This window comes from Sciurus carolinensis, chromosome 3, assembly GCF_902686445.1.
Source record: "Sciurus carolinensis chromosome 3, mSciCar1.2, whole genome shotgun sequence".
In the NCBI taxonomy this organism is placed as follows: domain Eukaryota; kingdom Metazoa; phylum Chordata; class Mammalia; order Rodentia; family Sciuridae; genus Sciurus; species Sciurus carolinensis.
In genome coordinates this window covers 128410683-128426198 of record NC_062215.1, presented here as the reverse complement: position 1 = coordinate 128426198, position 15516 = coordinate 128410683, and the positions used below count along the sequence as shown (strand labels likewise).

General features: G+C 36.3%; 1 protein-coding gene across 1 annotated transcript; it reads right to left on the bottom strand.

Moving 5' to 3' along the window:
* Positions 1-1179: 1179 nt before the first annotated feature.
* Positions 1180-13108, bottom strand: LOC124979489 (activated RNA polymerase II transcriptional coactivator p15-like). Its single transcript, XM_047543872.1, has 2 exons — positions 12708-13108; positions 1180-1226 (listed from the first exon to the last, which is right to left on the bottom strand). Exons 1-2 carry the CDS (start codon positions 13090-13092, stop codon positions 1180-1182), a joined length of 432 nt encoding a protein of 143 aa, XP_047399828.1. The 5' UTR covers positions 13093-13108.
* Positions 13109-15516: the final 2408 nt, after the last annotated feature.

Sequence of the window (15516 nt, the reverse complement as noted above, 5' to 3'; positions counted from 1 at the left end):
GTTGCAGGAACGTTGTTTGAGTCTCTGAATTGAATCATTCTAAAGCTAGATGTCCCAGGTATATGATCCAATGAATTCCCTTTTCTACATAAGCTGCTTAATGATTTGGATTTTACCACTTGCACTAAAAGCATCTTTGTTAATTCAGAGTGACTCCTGTTGGACAGGTTGGAATCATTTCAGTAGCAGGGATCACTATTTCCACCAACTTTTTTGTCATTCTGACCAAAAGACCTTACAAGAACAATTAGAGGAGGAAAAGTTTATTTTCGGCTCACAGTTTCTGAGGTCTCAGTCTATAGACGGCTGACTCTATAACCCTGGGCCTGAGTGAGGCCAAGCATCATGTCGGGAGGATGTGGAGGAGGAAAGCAGCTCAGAACATGGATACCAGGAAGCAGAGAGAGCTCTGCTCATCAGGAAAAAGATACAAACCCCAAAGACATGCCCACCTTCTCCAGCCACACCCTACCTGCCTACAGTTACCACCCAGTTAATCCATTCAGTAGATTAATCCACTGATTAGGTTACACTTCTCATAATCCTATATTTCACCACTGAACCTTTTTGCATTGTGTCACACATAAACTTTTGGGAGACACCAAATATTCAAACCATACCACCACCATACAATACCCTTCCTTACAGTCCTTCCTTTTGACTGTGAATGGAAATAAATGTAGATCCAATAAAAATGGTTGTGGAAAAAATACAACAAGGACTTTTGAGCAGCTCCCAATCCTTTATGAAACAACTAAATGAGTGATTTCAGGTGAGGTTAATTGTATGACTAGAAATTAGCACTATTTTATGACTACAGCAAATTTCTCTTTCCTATGCTTCTCTTGTTGGACTTTGAAATGTACATAGATGCAAGAATTCAATTCACAAACAAAAATTGATTTAAAATAGCCAGTAGAAAGGACTAACTAGCTATTTTGGAACCTTTCATACCTCCTTTAAGCCACAAAGATTCTTGAGCACCTTACCTTCACAACTAATGTGTTCTCCTGATCACATTGCAATATGAAATACTGAACAGTAGGAACACTGGGAACATTTTCAATCTTCTGCCACAAAATAAATGTAGTCTGAAAATCCCCATTATACACAAATGCATACAGAATTTCTTCCTTAACATACAGGGGAAATGTGAAAAGGAAATATTACCACCATTCTTCAAGTTTTAAGAATAACATTGCTTATGTCCTTAATATCATTTTTATCTAAAAAAGAAAGAACAAAACTCTTATGGATAGTTATGCATAGAGCTGAATATGAGCAGGAAAATTGTGATAGTAGTTAGCAAAAGATGCTGCCTACAATAGTACAAATAATCCCATTCATAGCTGCCAGCCTGTTATGCATTGCTCACCCGGGTGGAAGGCAAATATTGGTGAAGCAATAAGAGGAGAGGGAGGCACTGAGGGGGGCAGACAATGGTGAAAAAGAGTCACCAACGACTTAGACACTTGGAAGCTCAATTTTACCTTTCTATCTCCAGGTTCAAATCTAAAGTCATTTGTAGGTATTCAAAAAGCCTTTGATGAATAAATGGAACTATTCAATTATTTTCATTTAAAATGATTTGAAACACTTTATGATTCTTGAGATTTTATTGAATTTTAAATGCAGGGTCAACTACTGTTAACCCAGTGGAGTTCAAATGTACGTATTTTATGATAGGACAAGAGAAAGTAGAAGGCAGAATACATTCACTTAAAACCTAGGCCACCAAAATGAAGACAAGATGTATGCTTCAAAGTGTGATAAAACTTCTTGACATATCATCTAAATTTGAACACAATATTTCCTATGATTTGCTGATTCAGTCCTAGGTGTATATATTCAACAGCAATGTGCACACACGTGCACCCAAAGCCATGTACAAAAATGTTCAGAGTAGCAATATTCATAATAGCCAAAAATTGGAAACAACCTGAAGACCCAAAGTTGTGTTTTCATGCAGTGGAATACTGTACAGAAATGAAAATTTTAAGATAAAACCACAGCTGTGTTCAACAACATGCCTCAATCTAATAATCATAAATGTTGAATAAAGAAGTCAGGCTTAAAGGAATCCCCACTATGACCAAGAATGTAACAATAAATCACACTGTTATGTGTAATTATAGTGTGTCAATAGAAATAGATAAATTAAAAAAGGAATACACACTATATAATTCTAACCATATAAAGCTCTAAAACAGCAAACTAACCTAGCCAAAATAGTAGTTACCTTTGGGGAGGAGGATGTGGGAGAAGGGATAAATAGAACTGAAGTGTTGTATTTCCATATGTGGGTGTTAATTACACAAATGATTTCATTTTGTCCTAATGCATTGGATTGTAAATCCTTATGATTTGTACACTTTCAGTTCAAAAGCCAAAACCACTCTAAGGGGAAAATGTTTGTAAAATCTCCTATGGTAAACTGTACTCTTGACAGTCTTCTTTCTAACTCAAATATAGCTGGAATTACTACCTCTTTTAACTATAATCAAAAATATACAACATGGGAGATTACATGTCACAAGTTTCCATAGTCTCTTCATGTATGCCTCTTATCATCAAGAGGGATACTCTGTGACTGTACCCTTGGGACCAAAGACATACCCAACACTAAATCTGAGTTTCTATCTGAACCTTATCTGGAATTCTAGTCTTTTTACAACTGAAATACATTGTTACACCTCCGTGAGTGGTTTGAATCTGGGCATGTGACTTACTGTGGCCAATGGAACATTATCAACTATCATGCACACAGAAGCTTGAATAGTTCTTGTCCATTAGGGTTTGGTGCCTATTTGATGCCACCGAAGGAATGAGCCCAGGCTAGGTTGCTGGATAATGATATCAGGGTGGTCACTATAACCAACACTGAACCAACTGTCCACACGCAAGTCTCCACTAGACCAACCAGCCTGCCACTCACCAGACAAGTGAGCAAGCCCTGACCTGTCTAGCAAAGACCAGAAGGACCACCCAGCTGGCTCTCAGAACTTCGAGAATCAAAAATATCTGCTCTTTTAAGCCACTAGTTTAGTTTGCTGCATGACAAAAACTAATGAATATAATAATGATCCCCGAACGTTTTGCCTACCAACTAGCCTACTACCAACTAATAAAAGTTCCTAATAATGATGGAGACTTTTTCTTATTCTTCTAGTCTTGTCTCCTAGGTAATCAGTTTTACAAATGTTAAAATACTTTAAAATGCCTGCTTTATTATTTTTATCATTATCAGTTTTTTGTTAGTTTGTTTATTTTATATACCAGCCTCTTTGAAAGCCCCAGAAAGGATCTTCAGATATATTAATAGTTTTCTCCACAAAACATGGTGATCGCTCCTTCTGTTTAGAAAATAACAGCCCGAACTGTTCTTCAGGAGCTACGTGATTTGTTTTAAAGCAATGCATTTCTTTCCAGAGAAACATTGAATAAATTTATGATGGAGGGCTCTGAAACCTCCCTTAAGCCCTAAAGACCACTCTCCTAATTGGACAAACAGGGCATCTTCTTTTTGATCTCTTGAGTCCTACTGATGCTGTGATTTTTACCTTATGCCACAAATGTAGCAGCATAAAGAGGAAAGCCCAGGAAAAATTGACATGCATCTCTCCACAATACAGTGGGGCTGCCATCAATTTTATAATGGTCTTAACCCTAAGAGACTTGTGTTTGATGACCTGGGTTTTTAGGAGAATCCTATAAATCAATTAGCTCTGTTGGCTATTACAGATCATACCCCTAACTCTTGACTACTATTCCTCAAATGTGCATTACTAATCAGAGATGCAGGGTGAAGACTGGTGAATGATTAACACAAGCATGTGGCCACGAAAGGAAAACTAAACCAAATACATGTTCTACAAGTGAAGCCCCAATAGCATCATCTTTAAAAAATTGCTAACAACATTGCATAAAATGCTATCTTTGTTCTTGCTTTTCTTACTTGCCCCAAGTAGTTTAACTTGAAAAGAGTAAAAATAAACTAATGTGGTGAATGTTTTGAAATATGAACCAATGTTTCTCTTTCACCTCCTCCCAACATTTTCCATTACCAGGTCTCCTTTGAAGTCATTAAACAGAAAACCCCATTGTCTTCAATGGGAGTTGACTCAAGAGAACAAAGATGTCAAGTCTTGGCTTTTGAGTTTCAAAAGTTACAGTTCAAGAGCAAGACGGAGCATACTTGGAAGGATGTGCAGAATCAGTACTATCACTTCCATCTAAGATAAATTTTTCTGAACTTCAAGGAAGAACAAAAGACCTCCATATATATTTGAAATTGTCAGAATTAGGGAGTCCTATCCCCTGCTGCCCTCCTGGGTTCCCTGGAAAAGTGTCAAGCCTTTCAGAATTATTAATATCCCTATAGCATAGAGAGTACATTAGAAATTTCTGAATACTACAATGAATAGAATCTTGGGAAGCCTTATAGATTCTTTACAATACTCGACCAGGAGACAAAAGTAACCAAAAGACTTTTTTCTGTGCCTATGACCCTGAGAACCTGCAGATTTGTAGTATTGGACCACATGAGAGGGAGAAAAAATCATGGCAGCAAATACAGTGTGAAACTCACAACTAAAGGCAAGATGGAGACCCAGACATTACAGGATTTTTCTGCCAAGAAGAGTGGGAATAACTGGAACGTTCCAAGACGGACCCACAACAATCAGGAATTGAGACAACAATCAGGAATTGAGACAACCTAGGGGAGAAAATGGAAAGCATGAAAACCATGACTGCTGTGGTTTGGATGTGAGGTGTCCCCCAAAAATCTCACACGTGAGACAATGCAAGAAGGTTTGGAGGAGAAATTATTGGGTTGTAGCCTTGATCTAATCAGTGAATTAATTCCTGATGGGATTAACTGAGTGGTAACTGGAGGCAGGTGGGGTGTGTGGAGAAAGTGGTTCATTGGGGGCGTGGCTATGGGGCATATGTTTTGCATCTGCAGAGTGGAGTCTCTCTCTGCTTTCTGATCATCATGTGAGTTGCTTCCCTCTGCCATGGTCTTCCACCATGATGTCCTGCCTTACCTTGAGCTGTGAGGAATGGAACCTGCTGTCTGGATTGAGACCTCTGAAACTATGAGTCCCTAAATGTACCCCTCCTCTTCTACTGTTGTTCTGGTTGGGTCCTTTTAGTCACAGCAGCAAAAAAACTGACTTAAACAGTGACTTCACTAGGTTCACTCAAAATGGATTAAATTGGTTTTTCTACTACTAAACAGTTCAAAGTAGAGTGTTGTTGGATAAAAACAAAATTGTACATGTGGTCATCTAGAATGCAAAGGTTGTAAAAATAATGGAGATCTTAAAGATCATGGTGAATTATGCTACTGGGATTCACTGAAAGGCTCTAAAGCCATGGAGTTACAGGAACCGCTCTGTGTTTTAGGAATTATTTCTCATCTGGGTCCTGGATGGATTGGAGAGCAGGCAATATTAGAGGAACCTATGAAGCAGAATGGGTGGTGGGGAGGCGTTGGGAGGCAGAGAAGTCACAGTTGAGGGACTTGCTTAGATGAGGTTCACTTAAACTGAACATGACCTCTGTGGTAGTCATGAAACTTCTACGATATTGAAAGTAGTTCCTTCAAGCAAAGATTGAGGTCTCCTGGGATCAAATCCAAGTTAATTCAATCATAATGCTGTCTGGAGACAGGAAAGTCACAAAAACTTATCCAAAGAACTTATAGGAGACTTTAAGAGACAGTCTTGTTTAAACATGTATACTGGTCCTTTTGCATCCATTTAAGGTGTAGGATACAAGAAGTCAGGTGGAAACAGTGCTATTACCCTCACAAAAACAATTGGGCCACTTGCAAATCCAAGGTTTTGGTTCAACAGAAGGGCATTAAGGATACAAAAAAAAAAAAAAAACTAATGAAATTCAGAAAGTGAGAGAAGAGATCCTCAGCTGCTGTATCTTAGTAGAACAGCAGGAGGAGGATGAAGTTGCCACAAAAGCAAATAAGAATGGCTGAGCTTTTAACACATTTTTAAAGACTTGCATGATGATTCAGAAACCCTACAAGCCCCATACACAAAGGCACGTCTGCTCTTTTCTAATCTTATCCACAGGTCTTCACTGGAAATATTGGGGAAAGGATAGAAAAAGGGAGAGATTCATCTCCCAAAAGCACAGCTGAAGTATGAAGAAAGGCAGGAGAAGAGGGAAGTTTCCTCAAGCGCCTTGGTCCTGAGAATGAGGAGCTTTCTATGGCTCCAGGAGGGGTAGGTGAGCTTAGAGATTTCCCTGTGGCCTGAACCCCAGGTGTGCTGGACTTGCTGAAGCTGATGGGAAAGCAGAACTGCAGGGAAACTTCCAGGCACTTAAGACCTCACAGGCCCGAGACAGCAGCCTCACCCAGAGCTGTGGGAGGGTTTACAGAGCCACAGATGATCTCCTAAAGGACAGGTGCATCACACGCTGAAAACTGAAGGAAGGGAAGGGAAATAGGCAGTCTCCAATTACCCAGACCTCCAGCTATGCTCCAGGGAATGTCCTTGCCCTATCCTCAAGCCTTTGAAGTCTGTGGTGAACTAGATCTAACTAAAGCACCAAAGACTGCACTCATCCCAGTTGCAGATAGCTGGTCCAGCCCTCTCATTAAAAGCCTGACTGGAGAAAGGATACCCTTTTCTGGAGGGAAGTTGTATTCTATTTCTCTGTCCTTTTATTTATTTATTTTATTTATGTATTTATTTATTTTTTGGTGGTGCTGGGGATCGAACCCAGGGCCCTGTCTTGCAAGGCAAGCACTCTACTGACTGAGCTATCTCCCCAACCCTGTCCTTTTATATACAATGTTAGCATTTAATAAAAATTATGATATATGTAAAAAAACAAACTTATGGGACACATCATCAAGGAAGAAAGAGTCACTTGAACAAGAATCAAACAAGGTGGAAATGTTGGGCAAAGGACACAGGGAATTTAAAATACCCATGTAAGCATGTTAAAGGAACTAATAAATATATGGGGAAAGGGGACTTTCAGAAAAGCTTTGGATGTACATTAAAAGACCTATGATTCCAACTTAAGCAGCTACAATAAAAGTAGGGGTGTAGCTCAGTGGTAAAGTGTTTGCTTAGCATGTAGGAGGCCTGGGCTTAATCCTTAGCACCAAGAAGGACAGGAGAAGATAAGAAGGAGAAATAATCAGAGCAAATTAACCCAACCTAAGTAAAATAATTAATATAGAATTCTGTAAAGTTAAAAAAAATGACAAAACAAAAATAAAATTTTTTCTCTTTTTTTTGTTCTTTTTAGTTATACATGACAGTAGAATGTATTTTGACATATCATACATACATGGAGTATAACTTCCCATTTTTGTGGTTGTACATGATGTGGAGTTATCACTGGTTGCATATTAAAGTATGACCATAGGAAAGTTATGTCCAATTCATTCTACTCTTTCCCATTCCCATGCCCCCTTGTTCCCTTCTACTCTGCCCTGTCCAATCCCATAAACACCACCCACCACCTCCCCACCCCCACCCCACCCCTGTCTATTGTGAGTCAGCATCCTCATATCAGAGAGAATATTCAGCCTTTGGTTTGGGGGGGACTGGCTTATTTCACTTGCATGTAGTCTCCAGTTTCATCCATGTACCAGCATATGCCATAAATTTTATTCTTTATGGCTTAGTAATATTCCTTTGTATATACCCACAACATTTTCTTTATTCATTCATCTGTTGAAGGGAACCAAGTTGGTTCCAGAGCTTAGCTATTGCGAATTGAGCTGCTATAAACATTGATGTGGCTATATCACTGTAATATGCAGATTTTAAATTCTTTGGGAACATACAGAAGAGTAGGATAACTGGGCCAAATGGTGGTTCCGTTCCAAGTTTTCTGAGGAATCTCCATACCACTTTCCATAGTGGTTGCACCAATTTGCAGTCCCGCTGGTAATGTATGAATGTACCTTTTTCCCCACATCCTCACCAACATTTATTGTTGCTTTTATTCTTGATGATTGCCATTCTGACTACAGTAAGATGAAATTCCAGGATTTTAATTTGCATTTCTCTAATTGCTAGAGGTGTTAACCATTTTTTCATGCATTTGTTGACTGATGTTATTTCCTCTTCTGTGAAGTGTCTGTTCATTTCCTTTGCCCATTTATTGATTGAGTTATTTGGGGGATTTTTGGTAGTAAATATTTTAGTCCTTTCTATATCCTGGAGATTAATGCTCTGAGGTGTAGGTGACAAAGATTTTCTTCCATTCTGTAGGCTCTCTCTTAACATTTGCTGTAGAGAAGCTTTTTAGTTTGATACCATCCCATTTATTGTTTCTCGATTTTACTTTTTGCACTTTAGGAGTCTTGTTGAGGAACTCGGTTCCTAAGCTGACATGATGGAGAATTGGGCCTACTTTTCTTCTAGTAGACACAGTGTCTCTGGTCTAATGCCCAGGTCCTTGATCCACTTTGAGATGAGATTTGTGCAAGGTTTCATTTTGTTACATATGGATTTTCAGTTTCCCCAGCACATTTCTTGAAGAGGCTATCTTTTCTCTAATGCATATTTATGGCACCTTTGTTTAATATGAGATAACTGTATTTCTGTGGGTTTGTCTCTGTCTTCTATTCTGTACCAGTAGGCTTCATGTCTGTTTTGGTGTCAATATCATGCTGTTTTGTTACTATCACTCTGTAGTATAATTTAAGGTCTGGTATTTTGATGCCTCCTGCTTCACTTTTCTTACTGAGGAATTGCTTTGGCTATCTGGGCCATTCTGGGTCTCTTATTTTTCCAAATGAATTTCACGATTGCTTTTTCTACTTCTATGAAGAACATCATTGGAAATTTAATGGGAATTGCATTAAACCTATACAGCACTTTTGGTAGTAAGGCCATTTTTACAATATTAATTCTGCCTATCCTAGTACATGGGAGATCCTTCAACCTTCTAAGATCTTTTCTTTGGTGTTCTGTAGTTTTCATTGGAGAGGTCTTTCACCTCTTTTGTTAGATTTATTCCCAAATATTTTTTGAGGTTATTGTGAATGGGATAGTTTTCCTAATTTTTCTTTCAGTTGATTCATCATTGGTATATAGGAATGCCATTGATTTATGGGTGTTAATTTTATACCCTGCTGTTTTGCTGAATTCCAAAAATAAATAATTTTAAAAACTGATTCTTTTAAAAGACTAATGAAATTGATAAATATCTAAGAGAACTGATCAAGGAAGAAAATAAAACCCATATTTCCAATATTAGGAATAATATATTACCACAAATTCTTTAAGTATTAAAAGACAAGGGATATTATAAGTAATTTTATGCCAATAAGTTAGACAAATTTGGTGAATAAACAAATTCCAAATATTCACAAATTATAAAAGCTAACAGGACAAAATATGGAAAACTGCAATAACTTTATATTTTTAAAGAAATTAAAACCTTCGTTTTAAACAGAATATAAAAGTTCCTGCAGTTTCATGAAATATAAGGAGAAATATCTCTCAACTATTTTCATGAGTTCAGATCGCCCTCTTGGGCAGATGCCACAAGAACATTCAGGAAGAGAAAATTACAACCAAGGATACACTCCCTAGAATGCTAAATGAGAAATGGACCACCAAAGGCTGTCAGAGGGTGGGCCACTCACAGCTAGTACACCTCCTTGGGGAGAGTAGGAAAACAGCACAACTGCTTTGGTGAAGTCCTTGTAAGTTTTAAAAACAGCTAAACATGTGTTTATTCTATGATTTAGTAATTCCGTGCCTAGGTCTTTAATCCAAAAGAAATTAAAACATATTGCTCACCAAAGCCTCATGCAAAAATATTCTTAACAACTTTATTTGTAATAGCTAAAAACTGGAATCAGCCCAGGTGTCCATCAACAAGAAGAAAATTAATGAAACTGTGTTACACAATAGAATATTTTAAAAACATTTTGCTTAGTGAAAGAAGCCAGACACAACAGTGAATATCATGCTTCTAGAAAAATCTAATCTAATCAACAGTTCCAGAAATTAGGACAGTTGTTCTATGGAGTTAAGAGCTGACATTGCAGGGGCACAAAGACACTACCTGAGGTAAAAGAAATAATCTGTATAGGTTTTTGGTTTATGCAGGTGAATGCATTTGTCCAAATGGATCAAACTTATGGTTAATACTGGTACCCTTCATATACAAATTATACCTCAATAAATATGACTAGAAAAGAATTAAATAAAATAATCATTTTGTTTTTAAACTTCAAGTAAAAATTCCTAGTTGAATGGTTTCACATAGGAAACATTCAGAAGCAAATTATAAGATAGCTTATTTTTTTGTTAGAAAAGCTGAAACAACATCCAATGAGATTGTTTTTTAAATTTTTATATTTCTCTTAAATGATTTTGAAAATTGTTAATTTATAGCAAGTGAAACTTGCGGCTTCATTTTTTAAAAATTTTATTTATTGTTTTTTTTTTTTTTTTTTTTTTTGCAGTGCTGGGGATTTGAACCCAGGGCCTTGTCCTTGCAAGGCAAGCACTCTACCAACTGAGCTACATCCCCAGCCCCAACTTGGGACTTTAAAAAAGTCATCTCTTCTCTTTAAAATTTGATTATTGATTAGTTATTAAAAATGCTTTGAAGCCTAAGTAAATTCTCTTTGTAAAAACCTACTGGTGTAGGTGCTCTCTAACCAGCAGGCCGTATTCTCACCCTCCTTTCTACATACACATTAAGTCAAAACTTAATCAGTATTATCTTTGCCACAGACTTTATCTGAAACAGATTTAAATCTCAGTAGTGTGATTATGATTTTGCCAGTTACACATCTTTAATTAATTTGTCATTAAATATAATTAAGAAACTAAGGTAATTCAGTTTAAGAACCTCCATAAGTCCCAAGAAGTAATTAAAAGCCTTCCTTAATTTTTAGAAACTAGAGAAAAAGCAGAATCCAAAGGAGCCTTCCCACTTGGCTGTACATAGCATTTCAAATTTTTGTCTATCTAAATAAAAGAGCTTAGTTAGCAAACAAGGTCATCTGAGTTTGCCCTTTATGCAAAGACATTTATTATGTTACAAACAGATATGCTTCCTTCTTTTAAAAAAATGTACTTTATCATTATATTATTATTGTAAATTTAATAGTTTCATGAAGGAATATTTGAAGATATCTGAAAAGATGGGAAAACAAAAATAACCAGAATATTATGACTTAAATACAGTCACAGATAACACTGTGAAGTATTTCCTTTCCAACTATTTTTAAAATGCTTTTATTAAACATGAACAATATTCCAAAGAATAATTATATATTTTAAGGCATAAAAAACAATAAAATGGAACAATTATGTACCCACCACCCCTTTTAAGAAATAGAATGTTGTCAATATCTCTGAAGCCCATGTGTCCCATGTAATCTAATGTCTCATTCCATCCCCTAGGACCACCATCTTAAATTTAAAGTTTACAATCCCATTCTTCTATTTTACTTATGGATTTGCCACACATTGGATACACACATGTATCCCTTTAGTCATTCTACTGTATCTCAATTTCTCTTACATATTGCCACCTCTTTCTTTTTGCTGCACTCTGAATACTTTCCTTGCATCTGCCTTCTAATTTTTCTAATTCTCTTTTCAGTTGTGTCTAATATTCTGTTTAATCTGTTGAGTTTTTAGTTCCCATTATTTTATTTTTTATTTCTATGATTTCCATTTGTTCCCCTCAAGTCTGTTTCTTTCTTCAGTCTTTTAATAAACTTTAATTCCATTCTCACGTTTACAATTCTCTTTTATTCCTATAAATATATTTAACTTATCTATTTTATGCCTAGATTAAGTATTTAAAACTTGTACAGTTCTTGTTTCCTTCTCTATTCTTTTTTTTTTTTAAGCTTTCACAGTTTTTATTAAATCCTAATCTATTTTAACAGTATCTGGTTTTATAGACATCATCCTATGGTGAACATGTTTACTAACTGAAAGTTAATCAGACATCTAATCATTATTTTCTGTACACTAAGCAGTAAGATAACTACACAGAACACTATGAGGTAATGACATATACTTGCTTGAAGTTTTCATACAAGCCACATTATCAAACTACCTCTGCTCTAATAATTACTACAGATTTAGTGATGTACTTCCCATATAATATTTTAATTATAAGTACCTTCTTGAAATAACTGACAATTTTGCTGACTTTTCAAATTAGCATAATGCAGTCAATGAAAAAAGAGTGAAATGAAAATTAAGAGATTGATTTATTAAAGGAAAGCGAATTAAAGAAAAAAGGAAAATGATGAGACAAGTTTTGACATTTGGCTGGAAGAGATCAAGATGCACAGATTTCACAAATCTAACGTTAAAAAACTCAGTGAATGTAGTACAAATCTTTTTCATGTAAAAACTGAGTTAAAACTAATAGGTCTATAAAACCGTTAATTTTGGCCTTAAAGAGTATCTAGTTTTTTGATCAAAAAAGGCCACAACAGTTAAGGTTGTAATCACTTGATTTTATTTTACACTAGGTGGTGTGCACAAAGCAATCCTCCTTAATAAAGTTGACAGTTAGCTTCATTCAGAACATTTTTAATAATGGGCATTAAAAAAGAGTATTCATCTTACAAATTGTTCTGCAATCCAAATATACAATAGCTTGGAAAGCAACGTTTAGAAAGCAAAAGCCAATGTAAAAAGACAGGATTAAAACAACCAGAACAGTACAGGTTTTATATGACTCAGATTTTAGTTTTCTTACGGCATCATCAATGTCAGAAATCTGTTCCTTCAGCTGGCTCCATTGCTTAGGATTTAAAGAAATACCTTTTCTTCCTGGTTTCGTTTCACCTTCTGAATCCCTCCAATATTCTCTAATATCCATTAGAACTTTCCCTTTAAAATCCCGAACACTGACGTACCTCATTTTCCAGATCTGAAACATGTTGCTCTGCTTGGAAGATGACACAACTCTTGAAGTTTCACCAGTCTTTTGTTTCTTTACAGGTTTTTCTGGAGCAACTTGCTTTTTCCTCTTTAACTTTTTCTCAACTTCACTGTCAGAATCACTGCCCGATGAGCTTGAGGAAACAAGTTCCTTTGATTTAGGCATTTCTCTGTTTTGCAGTCGACAGCCTTCTCTCTATTGTTTCTTACTCAGGCTGCTATTTTCTTGATTGTTCTCTTAACTTTTATGTATGAACGAATATTTGTGATAATATTCGAGGGTGAATTGTAGATCTATTTCCTCAGAAAGAATTTGTGTTTGAACCAGCCAGAAGCTTTGGGATACTATCAACTTGGATCACTTTTCAAATTTTGGTTTGAAGTGTTTAGTCGGGGGCTGGGTTTGTGGTTCAGTGGTAGAGCGCTTGCCTAGCATGTGTGAGGCACTGGGTTCCATTCTCAGCACCACATATAAATAAATGAATAAAATAAAGGTCTATCGACGTCTCAAACATTTTTTTAAACAAGAGTTTAGTGGGTTACACAGGTAGCAGGAATGTCAAGTCCTAAAATCTACATGAGGGTTTGCTTATGGTTAAATTTTCAGGAAGGATGTTTTGCTTTTCACCCAGCATCAAGTTTGTTTCCTTGATGGTTCCGTCTGTGGAATGGGTTCATTCCTCTTTCTGAAGTATAATGAGTAGGTAGCTGTTTAGAGCCCAAGTTTATGTGGTATGTATAATTAGACAATATGTTCTATAGCACCCTGGGATTTGTATCTTAAGCTTCGACTTCAATAATGTGTTGGTAAATACTTAAGGACTGTCTTTCTGAAAAATAAATCCTGATTTATAGAATTTGCTAATCTCTGTGTTGTAAATACTCCCAGGTTGATTTCGAGCTATCTGTGTGATGTCAGTGAATATGAAATTGAGAAAAGATGTGTGCCGTCAGCCCTTAGTGCCGGTGGTAGGTGGCTCCATCAAGCCACTGCTGGTACTTCACATGGCGACAGTGAATTACGCTGGGGTCTACATGGCCCTTGGAGTGGAAAACACTGGAGGAGTTCTTACCTACCTGGATCTCCACTCTGGCTTTGTTTTGCCCTCTGTGCATCTCTGCCCACTTGGCAGTATGGTTTAAAGGCAGGAATTTTCTCGGTTTTATTTTTGTTTTAGTCCTTAAGGTATTTTATCAATCTTATTGCCAAAAATAAAAGTTCTTTACATCATCTTCTTCTCTTAATTTGTAATAATAAAGATAATATGTGTCAATTTATGAAAAATTTGAGAAATATCCAAAAACACACAGAAACCTATTCAAACCATCCACAAGCTCATAACCTGGAGCTAAGTACTGGGAACATTTTGACACTTATCTTTGCCACCTTTAGACTATGTGTATGCATGCAAATATCTCTGTGTGTTTTTACCTAATTTGCATCATGCTGTATCTACAGTTTTGTAACCTGGTTTTATATCTTTATAATATTTCATAAATTTTTCTCACATTATTAGATATTCCTCAACAACTCATTTTTATAGGTGCTTTGTGTTCTCTCACACAAGTGAACCACATAGCTGATCATTTATATTGTTTCTAAGTCTTTGCCATTGCAAGTAACACTGAAATGAACATAAAAGACATGCTTCTGGTCAGTTCCCTGGGGCCTTGCATATTTTTTCCCCACCTTGAAATGCAGAAATTGTCCTCTATGGTGTTAGAACATTTTCTTCCTTTCTTGTTTCTGCCTTGCTCAGCTGTATCTCATTCTGCAGCAACTTACTTTTCTCCTACTGTATCTCCAATTCTTCATCATTAATAATCCTATTTATAGGACTACCTTTTGCTTTGTCAGCCAAATATATTAACCATTTAAGAAATGGTACTGTGATAGGATATATAGTTAAAGTAACTTTTAAAGACCAAAGAAAAATCTCTTCTCCAGTTCTGTATTCACTAAAATCAATTTTGCTCCTAGATATTGATGACCCTATTAATGATTGATAGGGTTTCCTTGTAAACTATCACAAGTATTGCTTCCCAGCAAATAGAGATACGGTTAGTCCATTGTGGCCATCTCTGGCAAAGGAATAGAGACGGCAGAGCATCTTCCCTCAGTGAAGTCAGTGTTTTTTTCGACAGAAGTGTTATCATTTTATGAGAAACTACAACGGGGATGATTTCTTTCTCCCCAAATAACCTCTCTCCTGCTGCCCTGTGATGTGTTTTGATTGGATTATCTGTCAGGAAAGGACAAAGCAAGAAGAATTGAAAGAATGACTGTAGGTCGACCCTTAGGAAAGAGTGACACATATTTTTAAAAATACTATGAACATGAAGTAGAAAGAGTAGGTATTGTTCCCCAAGATATTTGTAATCAAAAGGAAAACACTCAAGATTGTTAATTTTTAGTAAAGCAATAACAATGAACTATGGAATATCCCTTATTGAAACTACATCATCTCAAAAAGTTAAGTTCTAGAAAATAAAAAGCTACTTCACTTCTCTAGTAGATAAATGGTTGGCAATATTTTAAGAAATCAGAGGTTATTTGTATATCAGGCTCTAATTGTAGAAGGATTACAGA

Excerpts from the sequence above, each read along its gene's own strand:
- LOC124979489 (XM_047543872.1), bottom strand. The coding sequence starts at position 13,092 with ATGCCTAAATCAAAGGAACTTGTTTCCTCAAGCTCATCGGGCAGTGAT. Across the intron at positions 1,227-12,707 it reads ATCTGAGTCATATAAAACCT|ATAAAAATGATATTAAGGAC; the intron begins GTACTGTTCTGG and ends TTTCTTTTTTAG.